We start from the raw sequence: 26,470 nt of genomic DNA on the forward strand, positions 1-26,470 counted from the left end.
TCCGAGCTGTCTCATTTTGTATATTAGCCTATTATGTGGCACAGGGTCAAACGCTTTAGAGAAGTCCAGATATACGAGATCAATAGATTTTCCCAGGTCCAGCTTAGAGCTTACTTCATCGTAGAAACTGATCAGATTTGTCTGACATGAGCGACCATTCATGAATCCATGCTGGTGAGGAGTTATTCCGTCGTTCTCCTTGAGGTGCTCATCGATGGTGTCTCTCAGAATCCCCTCGAAAATTTTTCCCATTACTGAAGTGAGACTTACCGGCCTGTAGTTACCAGGCTCACTTTTGGTCCCCTTTTTATAAATTGGAACCACGTTGGCAATGCACCAATCCAATGGTACAACACCGGTCTTGATAGTGTCTAGAAATATTAGGTATACCGGCCTAGCTAACTCATCACTTAGTTCCCTTAGTATCCTTGGGTGTATTCCATGTGGGCCTGGTGATTTATCGATTTTAATCTTCTTTAACCTGTTCCGCACTTCCTCCTGCGTTAGGTATAACATATTGTGCGAGGGGTTTATTTTATTCCCCTGTATCTTGTGTGGCATTTCCTTTTCATTTGTGAATATGCTTGAAAAGAAACTATTTAATAGATTTGCCTTCCCTCCATCATCTTCAATGATTTCCCCTGCATTATTTGTTAAAGGGCCAGTGCTCTCCCTGCAAATCCTTTTGCTGTTAATATAGTTGAAAAATAGTTTTTGCTCTCTTTGGCGATCAGTCTTTCCGCCTCCTCCTTGGCTCAACCGCTCACACGCTGCCACTCACCTGCTGCCTCCTGCAAAGACCACTCACGTGCAGTCGTTCACTCGCTGCCGCCTCTGCGCAACCGCTCACACACTGACACTCACGGGCAACCGCTCACACACTGACTCGCACGCAACCGCTCACACGCTGTCCCCTCTGCGCAACCGCTCACACGCTGCCCCCTCTGTGCAACCGCTCACACGCTGACGCCTGCACGCAACCGCTCATACGCTGTGAAGTAGCGTCCGTGAGGCTAGCATATCAGCACTATATATAAAAATAATATCCCACTTGGGATTACTTCTCATAGTATCGAGATTCCTCCTGACCTCCTACTTTCATCAACTTTAGTTGGTCTAAGGTGTTTGCACAGGCCGTATGTATCAGGGCCCTGTTGCATTCTACAAAGAGACCTGAATCCCATATTTTTAATCTGTCCTGATGAAACCGTGTATAAAACACACTGCAGAAACGCGTCGACAGAAAGTGACAGAAAATCCATCAGATTAAAAGTGACATTAAGTTCACTAAGAGAGTTGGTTGACAGCAGTGACACTATGAATAAGTCCTAAACTGGGAGTCTGACTCCATCAGAGGATTTTTGCCCGTGGTCGTACGGCATAATTCAACAATCCTGTTGTATATCCTCAGACCATCCGGGTTGTTAACACACGCCTGAATGTGTTTATTTTTGACAGACGCTTTCATCAAGCGATAAGTGAGGATAAACATTGATCAATCTGGCTTTTGTCAATATTGTTTATCTGACACCATTTTTTGGTGTCCTATGCATGTACCTTAGTGTTAAGCCAGCCTTTTTCAAGAGTTACCACAAATATTACCATCATTCATCACCCCTTGAGGGTCTACAATACACTATTGGAGTAAATTCCACTAGTGGAAAAACGTATATGGTGAATTGGGCAGACAAAAATGTATGCCCATTAAAGTGCCATTGCATATTTTCTTTCCTCCCTTTTGTACAGTACTAGTTTTTGTATGTATCGTCCACGTTAAACTATCTCGGAGTAAGAGGATTCGTTTTTTAATCGGACACAATAAAAGTTACATTTTAGGTTTAAGGCCTTTGTCAGTGATTAGTTTGACCCCAACAGGTGTTATTGAATTGGGCTTTGAAAATGAAAAGGGGGTGTTGTAGTTTGGCAGTAATCTGCACAAAGATGCAGGACCTGGGAGGATGTCACCGTTATGTGATCACGGGTGGAGCATGTAACTCCCTCACTGGAGATGAAGGACCTTTGATGACATCACCATCATGTGATCAGGGGTGGAGCATGTAACTCCCTTACTGGAGATGAAGGACCTTTGGTGGCATCACCATCATGTGATGAGGGGCGGAACATGTAAATCATTCACTTGGGATGAGCGTCAGTTATGTGATCAGGGACGGAGAATGACAGTGACGTCATCACAGGTCCTTCATCTCCAGTTCTGTGCTGCTTCTGGTTCCTGTTGTATGGAATGAACAATGTATGTAGCAGTGCTGTGTGTGTGCCGTGCATGTAGCAGAGCTGTGTGGAGCATTGCGCTAGCAGAAACACTGGTACTATAATTTCCTAATAATTATTATTAGTTGTAGGTAGGGTGCAATGCATTTAGGAGTGAGACTCCCTTATCAAGCACAAGTCTTGGTTCTGTCCTTCCTGTATTCGTGTGGATGTGTTGAGGCTTCACCCTTCACTTCTTGTATTGGAATCTCTCACCAAACACCATACGGGTGAGGCTGCGCAGTAGACTTTTTCTAATCACCTTTGCTAAAAAAAAAAAAGGTTTTCATTTTCAAAGCCCAATTCAATAACACCTGTTGGGGTCAAACACTCAATGTACCCCTTTATGAATTACTCCTTGGGTGCAGTCTTTTTAAGGGTGTTTTCTATCTCAGCATCTCAAGACTTCTGCAAATCTGAAGTAGTTCTTGGAAAATGGTCCAATAAAAAGGAAGCTCCTTCATTTCTGTAGGCCTGTGTTTGTGTCATGTTGCATATTAGGGCCACATGTGGGCTATTTCTAAAAACTGCAGTTTCAAGATAATAAGAGGGGCCTATAAATTTCCACTGGGAAACAGACTCTCTAACCAGAGAGTACAGCATAATTCCGGAAGTTGCATTCTAGTAGTAACTGCATGTTCAGAATATGTGGAAGTTAGTAGGCTGTCATATTACCGCACAAAAGATAGGATATTATTTTTCTTACATCTGTGGAGTTCTGAGCGGAGGCGAGCCAATGTACGGTAGACCACGGGGAAACAAGATGGATGTCACAGGTGGCTCTGCCATGCCTCCTAAAAATAGCAGGCAAAAGGGCCTGGCTGGGTTGTGCGAAGTGGCAAAAGGTTTACTACGGGTAGCAATTATCAATGGTGGTTTGTCACATGACGCCAGTACCTCTTTCCTAATAGACTCCAGTTAAAGATTAAGAAATAAATGATACGAGTCCTTGTAGCTTTGTTTGCAAACCGGAGGTACTCCGTTTACTTTAGCTTTTTGTAACCTTCAGAAACAACATGTACAGTTCATTAGAAATGCAGAGGTATTGTTTTGCCTTGACAATAACGTTGCTCCAAATTCCAGAATAACACAATACAGTTTCAACTTCAACAACTCTCTGTCTCTTTTTGCATCTAACAGTTACTCAGGAAAGAATTCCCACAGTCCTAGTTATCTGAGGGTTTTTTTTAGAAGTTATTTTACAGATGGGCCTCTTTCACTTTTCCTGACTTTACTTTTACAGGGGCTCGTACAACTCACTGTTGTGTAGATGGGTCCGACTCTTTTCTCCTCCACACTGCGTTTGATTTATGGGACGAAAACTTGTTCTTTCCCCTCCGGGCAACGCTAATCCTCTGCTGCTCTGCTGTACACCTCCCCTAATGTCCTCCGACGACTACAACCTCCTCGCTACTCCCTCTAACTCTGCCTTCATTTCCTGTCTTAACTCCCGCACTTTCTCTCCAAACTCCTCCTCACATCCCGTCTCGCCCTGCTTATTTTCCCACTCTTGAATCTCCTCCTTCCCCCTCTACCAATCAGGGATAGAATGACAAGCAGCCAATCAGCAGCAAGCTGTTTGCCGGGCAGATAGCTAAAGCCGGTGAAAAAAAGGGGAAAGACAGGGTCTTTCTCACTTACAACTGTGTGGCTACCCTGGAGGACCCACTCGGGCCACCACACATCTGATCTTGTTATTTGGCTCAGTTACAGTATTGCAGCGCAGTGTAAACAAGAAGGTAGAAAAAGCATCCATGCTGACTCAATTAAAAGCTATTGTTTGTACCATATTAGTATAATATAAAATATGATAAATTGGTGTTACAGGTCTATGTCATAAATCACTTTGCTCTGGATTTTCTTTTACTACAGCTATTAGGAAAAAAAAGTATGATGCTGCCCTTGGAAGCGCTAGAGGATTATGCAACGTTTTACCGCCATGTGAGACGGTGGTGAATCGGCTATCGCTGCTGTCATGCGCAATGTGTGACAAGTTTCTTTTTTTTATTCCCTGCTCTGTCTCTTAGCAGCGTTGCGTATTAAACACTGCATATAATGTAATGTATTGTATAGTGTTTTATACGCACCCATGGAGAACTACAGTGCTATACACGCGTAATACGCAGTAAACTAGAACATGCTGTGTTCTTTTTTACACCCATATTATAAACAATGAAAAAAACCTAGTGTGAGTGGGACATGCGAAAATCAATGTAATAGAAGTGCTGCGATGTACGGCATATTATACGTGCGTAATACGCAATTCAAATACAATGGTGTGAATGAGCCCTTACTCAGTGCAGTTCCCAAACTCCTCAGATTTTGGCATGGATGCCTGCTATCATTATAACAGGCATCACACGAATGATTTGTTTCCTCGCAGTGATGCTCCGAGGATAAAAATCGCAGCATGTTCTACATTTTGGCGTTCCCGCAGAAAGCTTTGCCCATTGTTTTCAATGAGACTTTAAAAGACCACATGGCACTCGCATTCGGTGTGATGTGCATGTGAGTGCAATGTGATGTTTTCCATTGAAGTCCATGGCAAGAGCGATATCAGGACGAGTTTCTCGACCCAATATCACGCTTGCCCGTCTGAGTGGAGCCTCAGGTAGTGTTCTCACAGTGTTCTTCACCGATTCCTTCGGGGATTACCTCACAGGTGCAGAAAACAGTATTGTGATGGAGCCCCTGGACGGAAACAAAAGGAGCCCATATGCTATTCTATACTCCAAATATAATAGAAACCATGTCAAATAGACACCAAAGGGACTCCTATGGGAATCAATGGGATCCAGCTGGCCGGTTAAGGGAGGGGGAGGGAGTTTAACATCCCTGTGGGGATGAAGGGAGTCCCCTACCGTGAAGAGAATCCCTACAGCGAGGGACTCCCCTGTATCCCCGCTAGGACTCCCTTCATCCGCGCCAGAGATTCCCTTCCTCCCAACCAGGGCCTCCCTTTATCTTCGGGCTGCATGACAGCACAGCCATTCTTCATAATGCGATTTAACGCTCAGATAGCCGCCATTTTAAAACGCAGCTATTGGAGCGCTAAAATGGCGTTCGTGTGAACGAGGCCTTACTGATACAAACACTGTTTAGTCATGAGACAATTTTGAGTTACTCCTCTTGGAATGCTTACGGGCTGCATAAATGTCCATCTGACAAAATTCTACTAACACATTACAACCCCCAAATAAATGAATATCTATCACCATACGGCCAGTCTCACATGAGCGTAAGATTACCCCATATTACGCCTCCATTGTCAGCGTGTGTGATATGCTGTAATTTGCAGGCAATTAAATACATTGCCTTGCACTGTCTTGCTCACATTTGCGTGTGAGCATCACGTAATACGCGAGCACAAAAAAGGAAGCAGCATGTTCTATTTTGCTGTGTATCACGTGTGGGAGATGATGGAGATGGTTGCCATTTTATGTGTATTATCTATTGTTCAGGCATGTAGATCTAAGGCCTGCTTCAAACGAGTGCTGTTTTAGCGTAATAGAGGTGCACAAAGAAAGCGCTTATAATAGAACCAATGGTTTCCTGTAGAACTGTTCAGATGAAGGAATTTTAGACGCGCTAAATGCTCGCACCTAACAAAGATAGAACATGCGACTGCAATGCTCGCATCTAAGGTTGGTGGTGCGTGAAGAGACAGGACCTGACCTATCTTTGGTGCGTGCTTTCCATAAACTCCTATGGGAGCTGGATAACACGCACCTCCGATCCCGTGAACAGGAAATTTCACAACTAATTAAAATAGCTTAAAATCACCTGTTCACGCGATCTTTAGTGCAGCATAGACACGATCTATTGACGTGCCTATATTGTGCACCCACAGCGCTCGAGTGAAACAGGCCTATGATGGAGGACCTCTTGTAACCTTCCCCCCATATGAAATGAGAGAGAAATGTATAAACAGGTTAAACTGGTCTATTATCTTCACATGAGACCAGCAGAAGCTTCAAAGAAGAAAGATACAAGGATTGGCATTCCAATAATTGAATTAGCAAACTCCAACAGGCGTGAACTGACAAGCAGCAAAATGCCCACGAGTGAAGATTTAAGTCTGTTGATAACTGTGTTATGTGGAAAACTCTTTACTGAGCTCTGGTAATAACCTTCCCCCTTTTCTGTCTTAGACTGGGCTCACATAGGACGGATTTTCCGTGGAAATTCCGTGCGGAATTTCTGTGTGGCAAGTCCGCCCGCGGCTCCTAATTCCGGGATTAGCCAGCCATGTGGACGTTATTTTGCAAAAATCTCGTCCACATGGGGCAGCCAATCTGTCTCGGCAAAGCCGGGCAGAACCGCAGCATGTCAATTCTTTTTTTTTTCTGTTGCGGCCTCACTCCTCTCTATGGTATGCCGCCGACTGAACCGCTCCAAAAACCACGGGTTTTAAAGCTGCAGCTCTCCCGGGAAAATCTCGCAGCTTTTCGGTGCAGCCACACCATGAGATTTCCGCGGGATTTCCATCCCGTGTGAACCCAGCCTAAGGGGTTACATCATAAACATTCCCTATGAGGAGGGCCTTAAAGGTTTTGCATATCCAAGTGATTCTGACATTGTTTTTTCACCACATGCTGTACTTCATTTAGGTGGTAAAAATAGACAGATAGAATTTATGTATATTTATTAAAAGCGCAAAAAGTAGGAAAATTTTGAAAAAATTATCATTTTTTTCACATTTTCAACTACAATATCTCAAATGTGTGCAAACATACTGTACAAATTTTATATATACTTCCATCTGATTACTTTATTCTGGAAGCTCATTTGAAAAACTTTCATTTTTTTTTAACCATTTAGGAGACATACAAATTTAACATTGATTTTCAGCATTTTGAGGAACACTTTGTTTTCTTGCACCAGGCTAAGATTGCAAAGGCTCATAGGTGTCAAAATGATAGATAACCCCACAAATGACCCCATTTAAAAAACTACACCCTTTCATTTGTTCACTGAGGGGTGTCATGAGTATTTTTACCCCACAGTTTCTTTTCAGGAATTAATGCAATTTAGAGGAGAAAAAATTAAATTTCACATATTTTTTTCTATAGTCCTCATGAAAATGAGGATTTACGCCCCAAAATGGATACCCCTGTTTGTCCCGTGTTCAGAAACATACATACGTTGTGACCCTAATATTATGTCCGTATGCGCAACAGGGCCCAAACCGAAAGGAGCAGCTGGTGGCTTTCAGAACAGACATTTTGTTTGAAGGTGTTTTAGTCCCCATTGCACAGGTGTATGGCCCTTGAGTGGCCAAAACAACAGAGAACCCCCACAAATGACCACATTTTAAAAACTAGACCCCTTAACGAATTAATGTAGGGGTCTACTGCAAATACCCTTTGGATTTCAGGACACAACTAAATAAATTCCAGTCCCCATTGCCCACTAGTGCGGAAAAAAAATTGACTCCCTAAAAATAATTCCCCCCGTGCGCCCCCCTTTGTGGCGTTCCCTAAATCTTAGATAAAAGTAATAATGGAAACTGTGTGGTATGTCCGAAGACAGGGGTAATTAGGGGAGGCTGGTTGGGATGGGCACATTGGGCAATAAAACCGGGTATCCCTCCTCCTCTCATGCTTTTTTGGGGGGTTATTTCTTGACCTCAGTGACAGGGATGGGGTGTAAAAAGTGGCGCTCTGTGAGTCTTCGTAAGCTCGCTGAGGTGCGGCGGTCTCACACAGAGGGCGCTCAACAAGATGCTCCTGGAACTGTAGGAAGGCGAGCGTTCCCGGGGGCTTCTTGTAAATTATATATAACAGGTAGCGGTTTAAATAATGCCAGGTTCACACGGCTGTATGTGGAATCCCCTTGCAGAGGCCCACAGCAAATTCCAGTTGTGAGCCGGCCGTGGCGCTGCGTACGGCCACGTAATGTATACGCATAACTGCATACTCAGACAGACGGTCATGCACAGTAGACCTCTTTTTGTTTATATTTCCCACACCGTCGCTTAGCGATGACGCAGGTACCCGCAGCCCGCACACAATGTAGATGTGTATGAGCTGCGGGTATATCTGCGTCCATAGAAAATAGAACCTGCTGCGTTCTGCTTTCTGCGAGTGGATTACATAATTCCAATCCGCTAATGTGAGTGGAATTGTGTATTTGTGCATTAGATTGATCCACGTATTACCGTGAATCAAACGCATGCGGAATCCGTAATTCCTAGCCGGTCATGTAAGACCAGCCTAAAGTAGATCGCTACCTTTTTATCAAGTGATCGGGGACCGCTCAATGAGGCCACCGGTCACTGCTCCAGGCTCTCGGCTACCTTTAGTCGCTGGGAGTAAGGAGATTTAAATTTTCTGGGCCCTTCTCGGCTCCTGGGAATGTATATGGCATTTTGATGACAGGTGCATGCGCAAAATCCAGGTAAGGTCCGTGGAGGAGGACCGCGTCCGGGTTCAATTACGGAGACCTTCAGTAATAAGTTTCATCTTCTCTCACCGATCGCATCGATGAGGGGGGATGAAACTTTTAAGTGGTCGCCATTATCTATTGGATAACGGCGATCACGTGACCAGTGACCGCTCAGCGCAGTTCCCTGTGAAATCTCCATGTTATCGGCTACCTTTGCAGGTTCTGCCGCCCCACTGCGCATTGCTGTGCTTTATTAAGGAATAAAAGGGGGTGTTAATTAATGCACACAAGTGGGCCGCCCTGAACATGGTTACATAATTCAAGGTATATGAGGACATACATTTTTGGCTATAAAAGTAGTTTCTCATATTAGAACATCATTCTGGCAAAAACAAAGTGACACCTGGAAGCACAATTCGCAAGGTTATACATTCAGAGGATGAACATCCCCATATTGATCATTTTACAGAGCATCCAATATCATTTCTGAAATAACGTAGGCATCCCAGACTGTCTCCACATTTCCAAGTGAAGCATATCGTTATGATTAACTCAAAATAAAGAGGAGATCAAGGTCCACTTCTCTGCGTTCCTAAAGGGAATGGTTTAACCAGCGGTCAGATGAATCAAAGTAGCAAAACCATTCAAAATTTCATTAACAGGGGGATAGGAGGAAGTAGCTGTCAGCAGTTACCTCAGGAAGACAGGGGGAGAGGAAGAAGTAACTGTCAGCAGTTACCTCAGGAGTACAATGGGGGATAGGAGGAAGTAGCTGTCAGCAGTTACCTCAGGAGTGCAGGGGGATAGGAAGAAGTAGCTGTCAGCAGTTACCTCAGGAGTACAGGGGGATAGGAGGAAGTAGCTGTCAGCAGTTACCTCAGGGGGATAGGAAGAAGTAGCTGTTGGCAGTTACCTCAGGAGTACAGGGGATAGGAAGAAGTAAACGCAAAACAATCCAATTGCAGGAATACAGCTTATTGTGGAAAAAACTTGCTTTTTATTTTTTTTTATTTTCTTTATGGTGCTTGAATAATACAGAGAACGCGTTTCGGTTATGAAACCTTGTTCACCTCTGACTTACAAAGCCATTATGCAAACCTTAAAAAGGTTTAGTGAAAATAAGTGAATTAAAAACATATGTGCAATTAACCCATGGCAATCTGCTATTTCAATTACCAAAACCTGTCCCTCCTGCAGGAACTTGTCTTGGTTTCTACATACCGTATATACCGGCGTATAAGACGACTTTTGAACCCCGAAAAATCTGCTCTGCAGTCGGGGGTCGTCTTATGCGCCGGTAATACAAAAAAAAAAAAAGTGTAAAAAAAAAAAATTTTATTACTCACCTCCCACGGCGTTCTGTCGCGCTCCGGCAGGATGTCGCTCGCTCGGCAGGCTGTCGCTCGCTCCTCGTCCCCGCCGCAGCATAGCTTTCTGAATGCGGGGCTTGAAATCCCCGCTTCCAGAAAGCTAATACACACGCCGGCAGCCATGACAGCATTGAATGGCTGTGATTGGCTAAAGCACACGTGGCTTCAGCCAATCACACTATTCAATGACATCATTGAATGGCTGTGATTGGCTGAAGGCGCACGTGTTAGCAATCACACCCATTCAATGATGTCATTGAATAGTGTGATTGGCTGAAGCCACGTGTGCTTTAGCCAATCACAGCCATTCAATGATGTCATGGCTGCCGGCGTGTGTATTAGCTTTCTGGAAGCGGGGATTTCAAGCCCCACATTCAGAAAGCTATGCTGCGGCGGGGACGAGGAGCGAGCGACAGCCTGCCGGAGCGAGCGACATCCTGCCGGAGCGCGACAGAACGCCGTGGGAGGTGAGTAATAAAATTTTTTTTTTTTTCTCCACTGAATACCGGCGTATAAGGTGACAGTTGGGGGGTCGTCTTATACGCCCCGTCGCCTTATACGCCGGTATATACGGTATATGCATAGTATATCCAACAATACATAAACACGAACATTTATCTATAATATGCTCCACTTAATAACATGATCATGTTATTAAGTGGAGCATATTATAGATAAATGTTCGTGTTTATGTATTGTTGGATATACTATGCATATATGTAGAAACCAAGGCAAGTTCCTGCAGGAGGGACAGGTTTTGGTAATTGAAATAGCAGATTGCCATGGGTTAATTGCACATATGTTTTTAATTCACTTATTTTCACTAAACCTTTTTAAGGTTTGCATAATGGCTTTGTAAGTCAGAGGTGAACAAGGTTTCATAACCGAAACGCGTTCTCTGTATTATTCAAGCACCATAAAGAAAATAAAAAGCAAGTTTTTTCCACAATAAGCTGTATTCCTGCAATTGGATTGTTTTGCGTTTATTCAGAGCCAGAAGTAGCCGGATGGCAACAGCTTGTGAGTATACTTGCTTGCGGAACTGAGGCTTGCAGCACATGAAGATAAGGTGGGACTTTTGTTTTTTGTTTCCGATAGGAAGAAGCAGCTGTCGGCAGTTACCTCAGGAGTACAGGGGGATAGGAAGAAGTAGCTGTCAGCAGTTACCTCAGGAGTACAGGGGGATAGGAAGAAGTAGCTGTCGGCAGTTACCTCAAGGGTGCAGGGGGATAGGAAGAAGTGACTGTCAGCAGTTACCTCAGGAGCGCAGGGGGATAGGAGGAAGTAGCTGTCGGCAGTTACCTCAGGAGGATAGGAAGAAGTAGCTGTAAGCAGTTACCTCGGGAGGATAGGAAGAAGTAGCTGTCAGCAGTTACCTCGGGAGTGCAGGGGGATAGGAAGAGGTAGCTGTCGGCAGTTACCTCAGGAGTGCAGGGGGATAGGAAGAGGTAGCTGTCGGCAGTTACCTCAGGAGTACAGGGGGATAGGAGGAAGTAGCTGTCAGCAGTTACCTCAGGAGTACAGGGGGATAGGAAGAAGTAGCTGTCAGCAGTTACCTCAGGGGGATAGGAAAAAGTAGCTGTCGGCAGTTACCTTAGGAGTGCAGGGGGATAGGAAGAAGTAGCTGTCGGCGGTTACCTCAGGAGTGCAGGGGAATAGGAAGAAGTAGCTGTCGATAGTTACCTCAGGAGTACAGGGTGATAGGAAGAAGGAGCTGTCGGCGGTTACCTCAGGAGTACAGGGGGATAGGAGGAAGTAGCTGTCAGCAGTTACCTCAGGAGTACAGGGGGATAGGAAGAAGCAGCTGTCAGCAGTTACCTCAGGAGTACAGGGGATAGGAAGAAGTACCTGGCGGTAGTTATCTTAGGAGTACAGGGGGATAGGGGGAAGTAGCTGTCAGCAGTTACCTCAGGAGTACAGGGGATAGGAAGAAGTACCTGGCGGTAGTTATCTTAGGAGTACAGGGTGATAGGAAAAAAGAGCTGCCAGCAGCTCTTCCCTGTGTATGGGGCATTGGTAGATATAGCTGCCAGCAGTAACCTCACGGCTTCTCATGTGTATGTGGTCTCTGGAGAACAGCCTTCTCCTATATATGGGCGCCTATATGGTCCCTGCAGGTTGCCCGGCTGCCCAGGTCATCTCTCCAGTCCCCACAGCCCCTCTCCCTTGAACTGTGCAGTTACTGTAGTGGGAGTTGTTGCTCATCAGCTGGTTTCCTCCCCTGTTATAAAGCTTCAGCTCTCTGTTCCTCTCTCTTCTCTTCTGCAGTTCTGCTGATTTCACCTGAAGCCAACAGTAAGTACCTGCATGGTGTGTGCAGTGAGCTCCCCTCCATGCCCGACCCTCAGCATGTGGATGAAGCCATTGTAGCCACATCTTGCAGTTTTACTATAAGTGGGATTGTTCTTGTGACTCCATTATAGCTGCACGTTAGTTCTGGAAGGATTTATTCTGTGCAGACTTTTGTATGATTACTTTTTCTTCTTGCATTCCCCTGCATGGATTATGTCTGGATGAGCTGTAGTGGTGCTAGTGCTCTCTGAGATCAGCTCACTAGAGTGCACCCCCCCTGTAGACTGTAATGTCAGGTGTTGTCCTGTCCCTTTATCCGAGCTCCTCGTTCTTTGGCTGTGAGGTGGGGTGCAGTGATTCAGGATGGTCATTGCGATGGAACGGAGACTTTGCACGTTACCACGGGATTGTCATGCGCTATACCGTAATACGGCTCCATTAACCTCTGAGCTATAACACAGCACCTATAGAATTGGTGCACTATCGTACCTCCAGTTTCATGCAGATTGCCAACTGCAACCGTATATATGGCGGTAGTAAGAAACATTGCTTCCAGGGGAGAATAGTTCTGTAGTAAAAAGTGATCACAAAAGTCGCAAGTACTCCAAAATGGGGCCAATAGAGACTACAGGACGTCCCACAAAAAAGGAGCCCCAATGTCAATGGAAAAATAAAGTTATGGCTGTTAGAAGATGGTGGCAGCAAATAATTTTATTTTTTCGAAAGGTATTTAAAAAGAGAAGAGCTATATGAATTTTGTAACTTCGCTTCCGTATCAAGCCATAGAATAAGATTATCATGTCATTTTTTGCTGCAGTGTACACCGTAAAAGCAAGACGAAAGATTGCGGTATCGCATGTTTTTTGTTTTTTTTTACAACTCATCCCGCAAAACATAACAAGTCCTTAGACAGCAACATGGATGGATAAATAAGAGTTATGACTTTTTGAAAGGGGCAGGAAAAACCGAAAACGATTAGAAAAAAGGGTCAGTCCTTAAGGGGTTAAGCAGAAAACATCAGCCTCTCCCAGTACTACATATGTCTACTGACATGATCCAAGCGGCAGTGAAACCAACATTGCTCCAGGCAGCAGAGGAGATGGCTTACCCAACATACATTAGCACTAACACAGCTAGAATTCGGGTGGTTTTATATTTGCGCTGGGACTCTGGTTTCTTGCTCCATTCAGGAAGATGGAAATGGGAATCCCCGTGTTAAACGGTTCTGTGTCTGTACAGACCGAATTGACTATAATTGGATCCGTCAGCTTTCTGCCCGGCTTTTGGATGGAAGAAAAAGCGCTGCATGCAGTCAGCATAACCCAGGATATAAGCACAATAAAATCTTGATACTACAAATGCCAGCATAAACTACAACTCCGACCGGTTTGTGAGCCTGCACTACTCGCTCTCAGCGGGCCGGGACATGGTGCTGTCCCCGTGTCTGCATATCCTCCACAAGTAAAATTCAAAAGACTGTTATTTGTTGTTCTGATTTTTGGGTACATCGACGCGACACAAGATCGTTTCCTAGTAAGGAGGTTCGTAAACCCCGCCTCCAGGAAGGGATGGATCTGATTGGCTCAGCCGTAGCGCTCGAGAACTAATCAATGCAGCACTGGATGAACCAATGCGATGGCTGTGATTGGTACTTTAAGAAATGCATTGATTGGCTGAGCTGCGGCAGTCAAGAACCAATCAGAGCCACCGCTTCCTGGAGGTGGGGTTTACGAACCCCATTACCAGGAAGCAATATTCTGTCGTTGACTGAGAACTGTAAGCAAACATGCCGAAACTCCGGAGACCAGCAGGAGGACCCGTACTATGCCTAAGTAAGTAGCACACTGATGTTTTTTACCGTGGTGTTACAGAAGGTGAAAGTGAAAATAGCGGCACTCTGCCACTGTATAAGACATCCCCTGGAAATAAGACCCAGTGTCTCTGTTGTGGCAAAAATTAATATAAGACAAGGTCTTATTTTTGTGGAAACACTGTATCAGACATTTATGACATACAGTATACTGTCAATGTGTCATTAAAATCTTAGACCAGATTACGTCTAACGTTTATTGTAGCCTTTGGGTAGTATCTAACAGTGTAACCTTCAACCCAAAGATAATAAACCTTTTACAAACCACATGCAGCATGGCTCTACTTTGTGCTGCAGAGCTGGACTTCACCATAAAGCTTAACACCTGTTGTATATGACCATGGTACTTGAGCCAAGAAAGGTGTTATATATATATATTCTAGAGTTTCATATATCAAATAAAAAACTATGTATCTGTTTTATTGTAAAAGCCAATTACGCAAACATATCTTTTTATGAAAGCAAAGTCTAACTTCAAATTGCTTTATTCCTCCCCGTCCCCCCCTTCTGCTATACTTTCAACCTTGACCTTGAATTCCTCTTAATTCCTCTATGTAAGAGCCAAACCACCCGCATATATGTTTTAGCAGAGAGAGAAAAGTCAAAAATATATATTTGGACAGAAAAAGGTAAGGTGGTGTATGCGTGAGCCTTATGACTTCTCTCACACATGTGACATGAACACTACATGTTAGCAGCCACTAGATGGTGCTCACACTTCCATATCATACACTGATCTTAGTGATCAGTGCAAGATGAGGGAAACAGAGTTGCTTCTAAAGTATGACACTCCATTCTCCACAATTATGTCTTCTGAAGGATGGGGGTATAGAAAAGCTTGGCTGCTCAAAATTGCATTGTGGGTTAGCCACCCCTCACTCAAAGCTGATGCCAAGTTTGAGTAATTATATGATACCCTGCTGCCACTGCTTCACACTATTGGAAGCTCTAAACAGCAAGTGAGGAACCTGCAAGGGTCTAGGAGCCACAAGCGTCTCCTGAGGTTGGTGAACATTGCAATGAAGCAGTAGCCACTGGCAGCTGAGCATGGGCCCGAGGCCAATCTGCTCATTATGGCTGTCTGCCCACTTGGGTGGCTTCTTCAACTGTTGTCTTCTGTCTGCATGATATGAGAGCTTTCGCAGTGAAATGGTTAGCATTAGTATTAGGGGTCTTTCCTATGGGTGCTATCCCACAATGCCGTTACTTGCTGGACCGTTGGTGTTGGTTACATTCCCTAGCGCTCCTATACACATGTTTACAATGGTTTCTAACTTGTTTTCTCTCTTCTTCCTCCCTCTTTAGTGCCTGAATATTGCATAACTTATTTTAATGCTAGAGGTAAGTAGAGATGTTTCTTAAAACAAAAACTTTTAGAGGGGTTTTCCGGGTGAGAGGAAATAACGCCTGGTGACCGTATGTTTAGAAGTGCTCTGCCTGAGGCCTCCCTCACACAGACGTTTTTGTACAGCGTTTAGTGCTGCATTTATAGCGCTGCGCTGTACAGCGCTCCCATTCATTTCAATGGGGCGGCTCACACAAGCGTCAAAACGCTGCGCTTCAAAACTGTGCTTTGACAGCGATGCATGTTCTATTTTAGGCCATCAAAATTGGGATTATTTACTCTAGAAAAAAAGACGGCTAAGGGTTGATCAAATAACTATGTATAAATACATGAGAGGACAATAGAAGGATCTCTCCCATGATCTGTTTATACCCAGGACTGCGACGGTAACAAGAGGGCATCCGCTACGTTTAGAGGAAAGTAGGTTTGATCACCAACATAGAAAAGGGTTATTTACTGTAAGAGCAGTGAGACTGTGGAACTCTCTGCCTGAGGATGTGGTGATGGCAAAATCCATAGAGGAGTTTAAGAGGGACTAGATGTCTTTCTAGAGCGGAAGGACATTATAGGTTATAAATCTAAGGTTATTTGTTAATCCGGGTATACAGGCAGGTAGGAACTATTAGGGGTTGGTCCAGGGAACAGTCTGATTGCCATTAGGGAGTCGGGAAGGAATTTTTTTCCCCAAAAGGGCTAATTGGCTTCTGGTTTGGGGTTTTTTTGCCTTCCTCTGTATCAACAACACAGGAGGCTAAGAGGCTGGACTAGATGGACATTGTCTTCATTCGGCCTTACGAACTATGTTACTATGTTTTTAGCCCTGCTTCACCCATTAAAATGAATGGGCAGCGTTAGCAGTGCTGCCAAAAACATGGCACAACTTGAGTAACACGTTTCTGGCAGCGCTAGCAGCACAAAAAAAAAATTAATTTAATACTTGCCTAACCGGAGCCCTCCAAGACCCTGCCGCAGTGCTCCATCGCTCCAGGCAGACAGCCATCAACTGTCAGCAGTGATGGAACATGTTTCGCTAGTGTTGGGATTTGAAAACCCCGCCTACAGCAAAAGAGTCCTCTGATTGGTCTGTCTCTCTCTCTCCATCCATTCCTCTTTGCATCCATCTGTTAATCCCTCTTTCCTTTTTGCATCCATCCATCCTTCTTTCACTCCATCCATCCATCCCTTTTTCAGTCCCCCTGCTCAGGTTGCTATGCCACCAAGTCTGAGAGTCATTTTTTTCCTTCTTTCCGTCCTTCCCCCTTTGGCTACTGGCTCACACCGTACCAATCCCCCCTTTTTTTCCCATTTCACTGAGTACTAAAAACACTAGTAATTCTGAGCCTGCAGCAGTCATTAAAAGTTTTGTTTTGTGTTTATTATTGTTTAGTGTAAATTCAAAAAAAATGCTCACTATTCCTTTGCGGTTGTTTATTGCTGATTTTCAGTCAGTGAAAGAACAATCACTGGCTTCTTTTTGCGTATAAACGCTCCCGATCAGCACTGCACTTAGAAGGTGAAGCCCTGAGCGAGAAGCCAGCGATGTCTCTCAGTCTAAACGTTCTGCACGAGCGCCGACTACCTTAGGGGTGACATCAGCACTCATACAGCACTCATAAACGATGATGTGAAAGGGCCATTACATCTAAATGTGTGTCATTTGATCTCCTTATCAGGTCGTTGTGAAGCTATGCGAATGCTCATGGCTGACCAGGGAGTGGAATGGAAGGAGGAGATTGTAACGCATGACACTTGGCAGAAGGGAGATCTGAAACGAGATGCGGTAAGATTTACCCCCTTAAGGGTACATTCAAATGAAAAGTCGCGCCCGATATTCTTGGACATCCCGCCATGTACTATTCCCATTGGATGGAAAGAGGCCGTGTGCATGTAGCCTCAGGATACAGACCTTTAAATGTATTCATCTCCTTCCCCAAAAGGCAGTAAGGATGTATCGCTTCTGCATCAGAACCTTTGAAGCTTCCATCACGATCCGGACCAAAATACTGGGAAAAAAAGCGCTGCATGCAGTGGTTTCTCTTCTGTCCACTAGCTGGGTCAAAAGCGGACGGACTCCATTCTAGTCAATGGGTTCATCCGGCGCTGTTCGGTGGTGTTCAGAGATGGAACTGTTTACCCACAGGGATTCACCTTTTCTGCTTCCCGAATGGAGCAGGAAAGCAGAATCGCCAACACGGGTGTAAAACCACCCTAAGGCCTCCCTCACACAGACTTTTTTGTACAGCATTTAGCGCTGCGTTATCACCACTGCGCGAAACGCTGTACAACGCCTCCCATTCATTTCAATGGGGCTGCTCACACAAGCGTCAAAACGTTGCGTCTTCAATGTTGCACTTTGACAGCGTTGCATGTTCTATCTTTGGACGTTTTCAGCCCTGCGTCGCCCATTGAAATGAATGGGCAGCGGTTTCAGTGCTGCCAAAAACAGAGCACAACGTGGTACCATGCTTGGCAGCGCTAAATGCAAGCGCTAGCTGCATGACAAAAAAAAAAGGAATACTCACCTAGCTGGAGCCGTCCGGGTCCCTGCCGCTGTTCTCTGGAGCTCTGTGCAGGCTGCTGGACACTTGTCAAGCTGACAAAGCATCTAATGGTAGTGAAGGGGATTGAAATCCCATATTTATAAGTAAACGGCAAGCCTTGACAAAGACCATACTGGTCAAAATGTTGCCAGACCACTTTTTTAAGTATGGAACAATAAAGACTTAGATTTTATCCATCTACCATCTATGCTGCCATTTACTTATGACTATTGGATTGATCTTGGGGCTTTTTTGGTTAATTGTCCCCACCTACGGGTCTGCATTGTTTTTCCTCCCCACCCTGGCTGGGTTGAAATAGAGTGGGTGCTGCTGGACCCTATACTGGCGCATTGAAATCCCCACCTCCCAGAGAGAGATTGTTCTGATTGGTTCAGGAGCACCGGCTCCGCTAATCAGAACCGGCACTCGATGCACCAATCACAGCCATTCAATGTATGGCTGAGATTGGTGCATCCTGCGCTGGCTGTGATTGGTTAAGCCTTCTGACAGTAAGCGGGCTCACCCTATCAGAGCAATCTCTTGCTGAAGGGGGGGGGGGGGGAGGGTCTTTAAACACCATCACTAGCAAAAGATCCTCTATTGGCGATAACAAGTGTCCAGCAGCCTGCATGGAGCTCTGGAGAACATCGGCAGGGACCAGGACAGCACCAGCTAGGTGAATATTATTATTATTATTTTTTTTTGTTTTCCCCAGCATCCTTGGCTGCATTTTCAGCTCTTCTTTTATTTTCCTTTCTCATTTATTCTCCCCCCCCCCCCCTTTAAAAAATCGTAAGTCTTTTATTTAACCATTGACGTAGATATCTGAGGGCTTTTAAAAAAACTTTTAAAAAATTCAAAGTGGAGTGAAATGGGAAAAAAAGCAAAATTGCACCATCTTTGGATGCGTCTTGTCTATACAGTGCACACACTGCAACAAAAATGACCTGATAACTTTGTTCTATGGTGGCTCAGTCACACGGGTGAAAAATAATAATAGTGAAGCAAAAACAAACAAAAAAAAAACTATATAAGTTTGGTATCGTAGTAATCATACTGACCCAGGGCTCAGTCACACGGGTGCATCCGGGTGCCGATGCGCCCGTGTTACTGCACGAAGAAGACGGCCGCACTGCAGGTGCGGACGACTCTCCGCACCGCCGGAAGAAAGAACACATGACAGGCAATGGAGCCGGTCATGTGTTCTTTCTTCCGGCAGTGCGAAGGGTCGTCCGCACCTGCAGTGCGGCCGTCTTATCCTACAGTAACACGGGCGCATCGGCACCCGGATGCACCCGTGTGACTGAGCCCTGGGTCAGTATGATTACTACGATACCAAACTTATATAGTTTTTTTTTTGTTTGTTTTTGCTTCACTATTATTTTTTTTTCGAAAGCTATTTCATTTTTTAAAATTATTTTCTACCACCTTTTTCTGACAGCTATGACATTTTTTTTATTTTTCCGTCGACACAGTTCTGCGAGGGGTTAATCTTTTGCGGGACATCCTGTAGTTTTTATTGGTATCATTTTAGAATACATAAGACTTTTTGATCGCTTTTTTTCTTGGAGACAGGGTGACCAAAAAAGCGCAATTCTGGCATTGGTTTTTTTGACCATGTGCAGGGTAAATAATACATTACTTTCATATATAGGACTTTTATGGACACAGCGATACCCAATATATATATTTTTTTTTAGATTCTTTTTTTATAAATATGGCAAAAACTTAGGTTTTTTTTGTAAAAAAAAAAAAAAAAAAAAATTACCTTTCATTTTTTTAAACTAACTTTTACAGTTGTTTTTTTTTCTACCAATAAAGGACAAGAAATTGTGACGCTTTGATCGCTCCTGCAGTATGACATAATGCTATAGCATTACATCATGCCGTGATCTGGCATGGCTTGATAGGCACTCTGCAGTGGCAGCCCTGTGGCCTTTCATCTTAACGCGGTGGGCAGTGCAGGACCCCCGAAAATTGATCGGGGCATTTAAATGCCACTGTCAGAATTGACTGTGGCATTTAAAGGGTTAACAGCTCAGATGAGCAGCACAGCTTATCGGAGCTGTTGTGGGCGGGTGTCATTTTATTGAGTGGGATTGCCCCACGATTCCCCTCCATACAAATCCTAAACCTGCAGGATGTAACTGTACATCCTGTAGTGTTAAAGGGTTAAAAATAAAAGGGATCCTCGCCCCCACTGTCGGATCTAGGAGTTTCACCTAAATGCAAGACTGTCCAATTTTCCACGTGCTCCTCACAACCAGGACTATTTGAAACACCTCATGGATTTGTATTCTCTGTTTTACCCCTTTTTATTCACTGTGTGGATCCCTTCAAATATAACTTTTATTAAATAATTTCTAAAATTGTAATGCCTTACAGACACAACAAGGAACAAAAGGACAAAAAAGAGGACAAGATTAAATGAAAACAAAAAACTAAAGCCCACTAAGTGGCAGCCCCTAGCCCGACTGGACGAGCGAAACTAGGGGTATTGAGTTACAGAATTCTCCTGACCACCAAAATCTTTAATGTCCCCGTAACGGATGTATGTTACACTTTTGGAGACCGATTGGGGGGAGAAATTGTAATATATACCCCTAGTTATGCGATTCGGGGTTTGTGACCCAATGATGGTCACCTAAAGGGGCTAATTCACAACAATGACTGACTTGTGGTTAGTCGGTTGGGGCTTTGGTGTTAAAGGGGTTGTCCCGCGCCGAAACGGGTTTTTTTTTTTCAATAGGCCCCCCGTTCGGCGCGAGACAAACCCGATGCAGGGGTAAAAAAAACAAACGGATAGTACTTACCCGAATCCCGCGTTGCGGCGACTTCTTACTTACCTTGCTAAGATGGCCGCCGGGATCTTCACCCACGGTGGACCGCAGGTCTTCTCCCATGGTGCACCGTGGGCTCTGTGCGTTCCGTTGCCGATTCCAGCCTCCTGATTGGCTGGAATCGGCACACGTGACGGGGCGGAGCTACGAGGAGCAGCTCTCCGGCACGAGCGGCCCCATTCAGAAGGGAGAAGACCGGACTGCGCAAGCGCGTCTAATCGGGAGATTAGACGCTGAAATTAGACGGCACCATGGAGACGAGGATGCTAGCAACGGAGCAGGTAAGTGAATAACTTCTGTATGGCTCATATTTAATGCACGATGTATATTACAAAGTGCATTAATATGGCCATACAGAAGTGCTAAACCCCACTTGCTTTCGCGGGACAACCCCTTTAAGTTCACTTACGGTTAGTACACTGACCGTAAAAATGTGAATTTTGCGATGGAATTCCGCACCGTGAGCATTGTGCTCAATAGAACCTAATAGCTGCGGGCAACGCGGCGGATTCTCGCCGCTATTACGCAGCGGAAATGCGTCCGTGTGCAGCTGTCCTTACTCTGAATTTCTTTTCTCCAAACCTCTTCATATTTATATCTCTTTTTTTCTTTATCTCTCTCTCTTCATATGTATATGTCTTTTATTGTTCCTCTACTCACTGTTAAAGCTGCTTCTCCTTCTCTGTTACTCACTGTTTCCCTGATTTTTCTCTTGTTTCTCTTTCTCTTGCTCCTGCTTGTTCGGCTGTCGCTGTGACTGCTGCTCTCTCTCTCTCTCTCTCTCTGCCTCTCCTCTCTCCTGCCTGGCACTTTTTTTCCCCTTACTCTTCTCTTTCTGGTGCTTCACTTTCTTGTCACTACTCTGCCTCCTGTGACCATTGTCCGGCTATTTATTACCTCTGTAACTTGACCAGTTTGTCTGCAACCAATCACAACCTATTTAGTTGCTAGGCTACTTGCATCAGCTGTGTAAAATGACTCAGATTAATAAACCCCTAAGGGCTGGTTATTATATTACCGGTCCCCACAGCTAAACAGCGCTATGTCGTGCCTTTTTTCAGGCCACCACACAAACCCCTCTTTACTCCGCCAGATAACATGCTCCCTGTCCTACTGATTGCGGCTAGCAGGGATTGCAATTAACCGCCCCCTTCCGTCACATTGATTCGGCCACTACACGACTCAATTTGACTATTGTCTATGTGTATAGCATCCCTCACACTCCACCCCGCCATACTGTGCACATCTCCAGGCCTTTACCTTCTGTATCACCCCATTACTTGTAGTATGTAAGCTCGTTGGAGTAGGACCCTCACCTCTACTGTCTCCATCAACTGATTACTATGTAACCGTGGTTTTGTTTCTATTCCCCCTGCTTTGTAAGCGCTGCGGAAGATGTTGGCGCTATATAAATAAAGATTATTATTATCATCATCATGTATATTTTTACCTAAGCACTGCTAATCCTTTTTAGAATAAAGCTTAAAACTTGATTAGTTGTCCTTGGGCTTTAAAAAGTAATCCATAATCCCTGATATGTGTTAATTGTGTGTCGGCTGGTGGAGACCGAGGAGCCTCGTATCTACAAAGTAAGCAGAACCAAGGTGGCTGACTGACCTGCCAGAAATAGTCAGTGGTGGCAGCAAAGTGTTTTGCCGTGTGCCACGCCATGTTGACTTTGATTTGGGCTCCACCTTGCAAGATCTGAGGAGCTGAAAGTAAGTCGACCCTGCGGTCTGCCCCAGGGTCCTATATGTCACAGGTTGGTGATTGTGGGAACCATATAACTCTGTATCAGTGACACCTCACAATACAAAAATTCATCAATAATGGAATGAACGGTAAAAAGTATATAAATCTATCTATAAAGTCATGGACTCTAAAATATTAGATCTTAAAAAACCTAACACAGGATAGATGTATATCTCACCTAGTGGCAAAAAGAATTACTACCTTTAAAACAACTACATAAAAACGTGTGATAAAAATATGCATCCTATAGATCCTAGATCAGGGATGGCGAACCTTTTAGAGACCGAGTGCTCAAACTGCAACCCAAAACCCACATATTTATGGCAAAGTGCCAACATGTCAGGGGGCGGAGCTTATCTCGACATATGATTTTTACCCCCCGTCGTTTTAAAAAGGACAGGGCCGCTTTAAGATAGGCAGCGTGCAGATTTTGACTGCTTTTTGGATGCAGAAATGCTGCAGAATGTCCTCAGCGGAAGTCTCTGTGGAAAATTCAGCAGCATTTCCACATGTAAAAAGCAGTCAAAATCTGCACCCTGTCTATATTGAAACAGCCCTGCCCATTTCTGCCACATGTAAACATACCCCAGTGGTAATAGTGACAACCCCTCAGCAATAATAGTGACCCCCCCACAGCAGCCCCAGTGATAATAGTGACCTTCCCCACAGCGGCCCCCAGTGTGACAGCGACATCCCACAGCGGCCCCGAGTGTGACAGCGACACCCCACAGTGGCCCCCAGTAGTAATAGTGACACCTCCCACCCCCCTTCCCCGAGACCCATATACTTACCCACTCCTCCTCTGCACGGCGTTGCTACTGGCACTGATCCTGGTGCACACTGTGACGTCAGTGTGCTGCCGGACGCCTCCTCCCCCTGCTCTCACGGAACCAAGTAGTAGGAGACGTCGGGGAAGGAGGATCCCGGCTGCACACTGACATCACAGTGTGCTCCGGGATCAGCGCTGCTAGCAGCGCAGCTGAGTGAATGCTGCCAGGGGAGCCGCAGGCCCTGCCAGTATTCACAAGTGGTGAGCAGGCGATGGCGGTGCGTGCCAGCAGGGAGGGCCCTGTGTGCCGCCTCTGGCACGCGTGCCATAGGTTCGCCACCACTGTCCTAGATGAACAGAAAAATACACAGCGTAAAGCTACATTCACACAGGCGAGCTCGTCAACAGGCGTTTTACCTGCGGATGCGAGGCGTTTCATGCAAAGACGATCTGATCCAGACATGTGTTTCACTAGCGATACAAGATCGCAAGTGTTTCACATTGATTTTGATGGGAAACCTCACACTTGCATCCACATCGCACGGCATACACGTGCCACACAATGTATCTAAGGTCCCATCAAAAACAATTGACAATGCGTTCTGAGGAACGTGAAAATATAGAGCGTGCAGCAAATTATTATTTTTATATGTTTTTTCCTCGCAGAATAGCTGTGCGGGGGGAAAAAAACCACGTGTCTGACTCCCTTCAAAAGAATTGAGTTCATATTCAAGCGTCTCGTGAACATGAGCAAAACTAAAGCTGATCCACTCTTACATGAAGTGACCTACAGCAGCCAGAATGACATGAAAAGAGAAGAATTCTTCAATTTTGTATTGCACCCTATGGATGTTTGATGCGGGCGCTGTTGGTGACATTCGACGACCTAAAACTCATCTAGGCTGCAGTGGAATCTACAACACAAGATAAGCTGGACGCGTCTGGGCAGGACTGGAGGACAGACAGCCACGTGTCACCCGTGCTGTTCACAGCGAACCTCTATAACGTGCATTAAAACTTGAAGAATTCTTCTATCTCCGCATGTAATTCTGGCTGGTGCAGATACATTTATGTCTGAAGAAATCGGTTTTACTTTTGCACCATTCTTTTTGAATCGCCCCGTATGTAGAAGAAAAACATATGTAGATCATTATGAAAATGAGAAGCAGTGAATGGACTGTTGCTGTAAGTCTTTTATGTGGAATTGTAAGGGTGCGTTCACATATGCAGTTTGTGATCAGGGTTTTTTATGCAGTTTTTGAAGCCCAGCAGTGGATTAAAAAGAAGTTGTATCCGCCCTTTATTCTTTCTCTCCATAGAATGGTAGAGTTGGAAGGGACTTCCAAGGTCATCTGGTCCAACCCCCTGCTTAATGCAGGAGTCACTAAATCATCCCAGAGAGATATTTGTTCAGCCTCTGTTTGAACACTTCCATTAAAGGAGACCTCACCACCTTCTGTGGTAACCTGTTCCACTCATTGATCACCCTCACAGTCTAATATCTAATTTGTGTCTCCTCTAGAGATGAGCGAGTATACTCGCTAAGGCTAACTACTCGAGCGAGTAGTGCCTTAGCCGAGTATCTCCCCGCTCGTCTGTTAAGATTCGGCTGCCGGTGCGGGTGACAGGTGAGTTGCGGCGGTGAGCGGGGGGGAAGAGAGGGAGAAGGAGATCTCCCCGCCCCTCGACTCTTTAGAGACAAGCGGGAGGATACTCGGCTAAGGCACTACTCGCTCGAGTAGTTAGCCTTAGCGAGGATACTCGCTCATCTCTAGTCTCCTCCCTTTCAGTTTCATCCCATTGCTTCTAGTCTCTCCTTTTTTGATCCTCACTTGGATTTGACATTAAAAAATGTCTTAAAATACCTGCAACCTAATAATTGAACTCAATATCCATAAATTACTTTAACCACTTAGTGACGAAGCCTGTTTGCCCACATAGGCCTCCCACACACAGGCAGGTCTGACCCCGCATGCAGGATTCCAGCAGCGGAGTTCGACCCGTGCCTGATCACTGTCTTCTTCCTGCGCTGCAAATGTGCCGTCACGCAAATGCAGTAGGCGCCGGCACTCGGTGATGGCGCGGATCCCACGGCACTTCAGCAGTGCTCACTGGAAGTGCCGTGGAACGGACAGCTTCCATTGACTTCAATAAAAGCCGCCTGTATGTAGCCCACACAGAATTGCAGCATGCTGCGATTTCTTCCCCGCGAGCGGAAAATTACAATCGATTTCCCCTCCTGGAGATGAAATTTGTTAGAGATGGGGTTTCCACTAGAGGCGCCGGTGTCCGGGTGAGACGGAAAGCTTGTCCTGGAACTGCAGGGGACCAGTCTGGCGGCCGTGTCAGAGTTTCCCCGCTCTGGTGGTTGGTCGGGGCGGTCGGCGCACTTTCCTTTCTGGTTCGACCCGGCCTGTTTCCCGACCTTTCTTTGTTTGCTTATTTGTTTACGTTTTGTCTGCTACACGGTACCCATCTGCAGGTCTCCCTGTCCCTCTTTTTCCTTGGGGTCCCTGTCCCTAGTGCAGTGCAAGGACAGTTGCCCAGGGGGACAAGTAGGTAGGGACTCGGGAGAGGGCTGGCGTAGGGACCCCCTGTCCACCTGTCCTGGCCAGCCGTAACAAAATCGTGATTTGCCATAGCATGCTATAGGGCAGTATTTGCTGTAGAGTCTGGAGGCGGATGACCACCACGGACTCCGCAATGCAAATCCGCCTATGCGCTGCTGGCCTTGTTAACGGAACCAAATTTTGGAAATCTGACATGTCCGTAAAGGTTTTGTATATCCAAGTGATTATGAAATTGTTTTTTGCCACATATTGTAATTCATCTAGGTGGTAAAAATAGACCAATAGAATTTGTGTATATTTATTAAAAATGGCCAAAATTGGGAAAAGTTTTTAGAATTGTAATTTTTTTTCACATTTGCAATTGTAATATCTCAAATATGTGGAAACGTACCATACCAATTATTCATAAGTTATATATTTTCATCTCTTTACTTTATTCTGGATACACATTTATGAAACTTGAGGTT

At 45.1% G+C, this 26,470-nt stretch overlaps 1 protein-coding gene across 3 annotated transcripts in view; it reads left to right on the plus strand.

Moving 5' to 3' along the window:
* Positions 1–12,251: 12,251 nt before the first annotated feature.
* LOC136587992 (glutathione S-transferase P 1-like) overlaps positions 12,252–26,470 on the plus strand; it is a 33,138-nt gene continuing 18,919 nt past the window's right edge. For 2 of the 3 annotated variants that reach the window (XM_066586855.1, XM_066586857.1), the window contains exons 1-3: positions 14,089–14,149; positions 15,493–15,528; positions 17,206–17,312. In XM_066586855.1, coding sequence (XP_066442952.1) covers positions 14,104–14,149; positions 15,493–15,528; positions 17,206–17,312 — 189 coding nt within the window. In that variant the 5' untranslated portion in view covers positions 14,089–14,103. Of the gene's footprint in view, positions 12,321–14,088; positions 14,150–15,492; positions 15,529–17,205; positions 17,313–26,470 lie in introns of those variants that run through there. The other variant, XM_066586858.1, reaches the window with a different exon arrangement.

Source organism: Eleutherodactylus coqui, chromosome 13, assembly GCF_035609145.1.
Source record: "Eleutherodactylus coqui strain aEleCoq1 chromosome 13, aEleCoq1.hap1, whole genome shotgun sequence".
Classification (NCBI taxonomy): domain Eukaryota; kingdom Metazoa; phylum Chordata; class Amphibia; order Anura; family Eleutherodactylidae; genus Eleutherodactylus; species Eleutherodactylus coqui.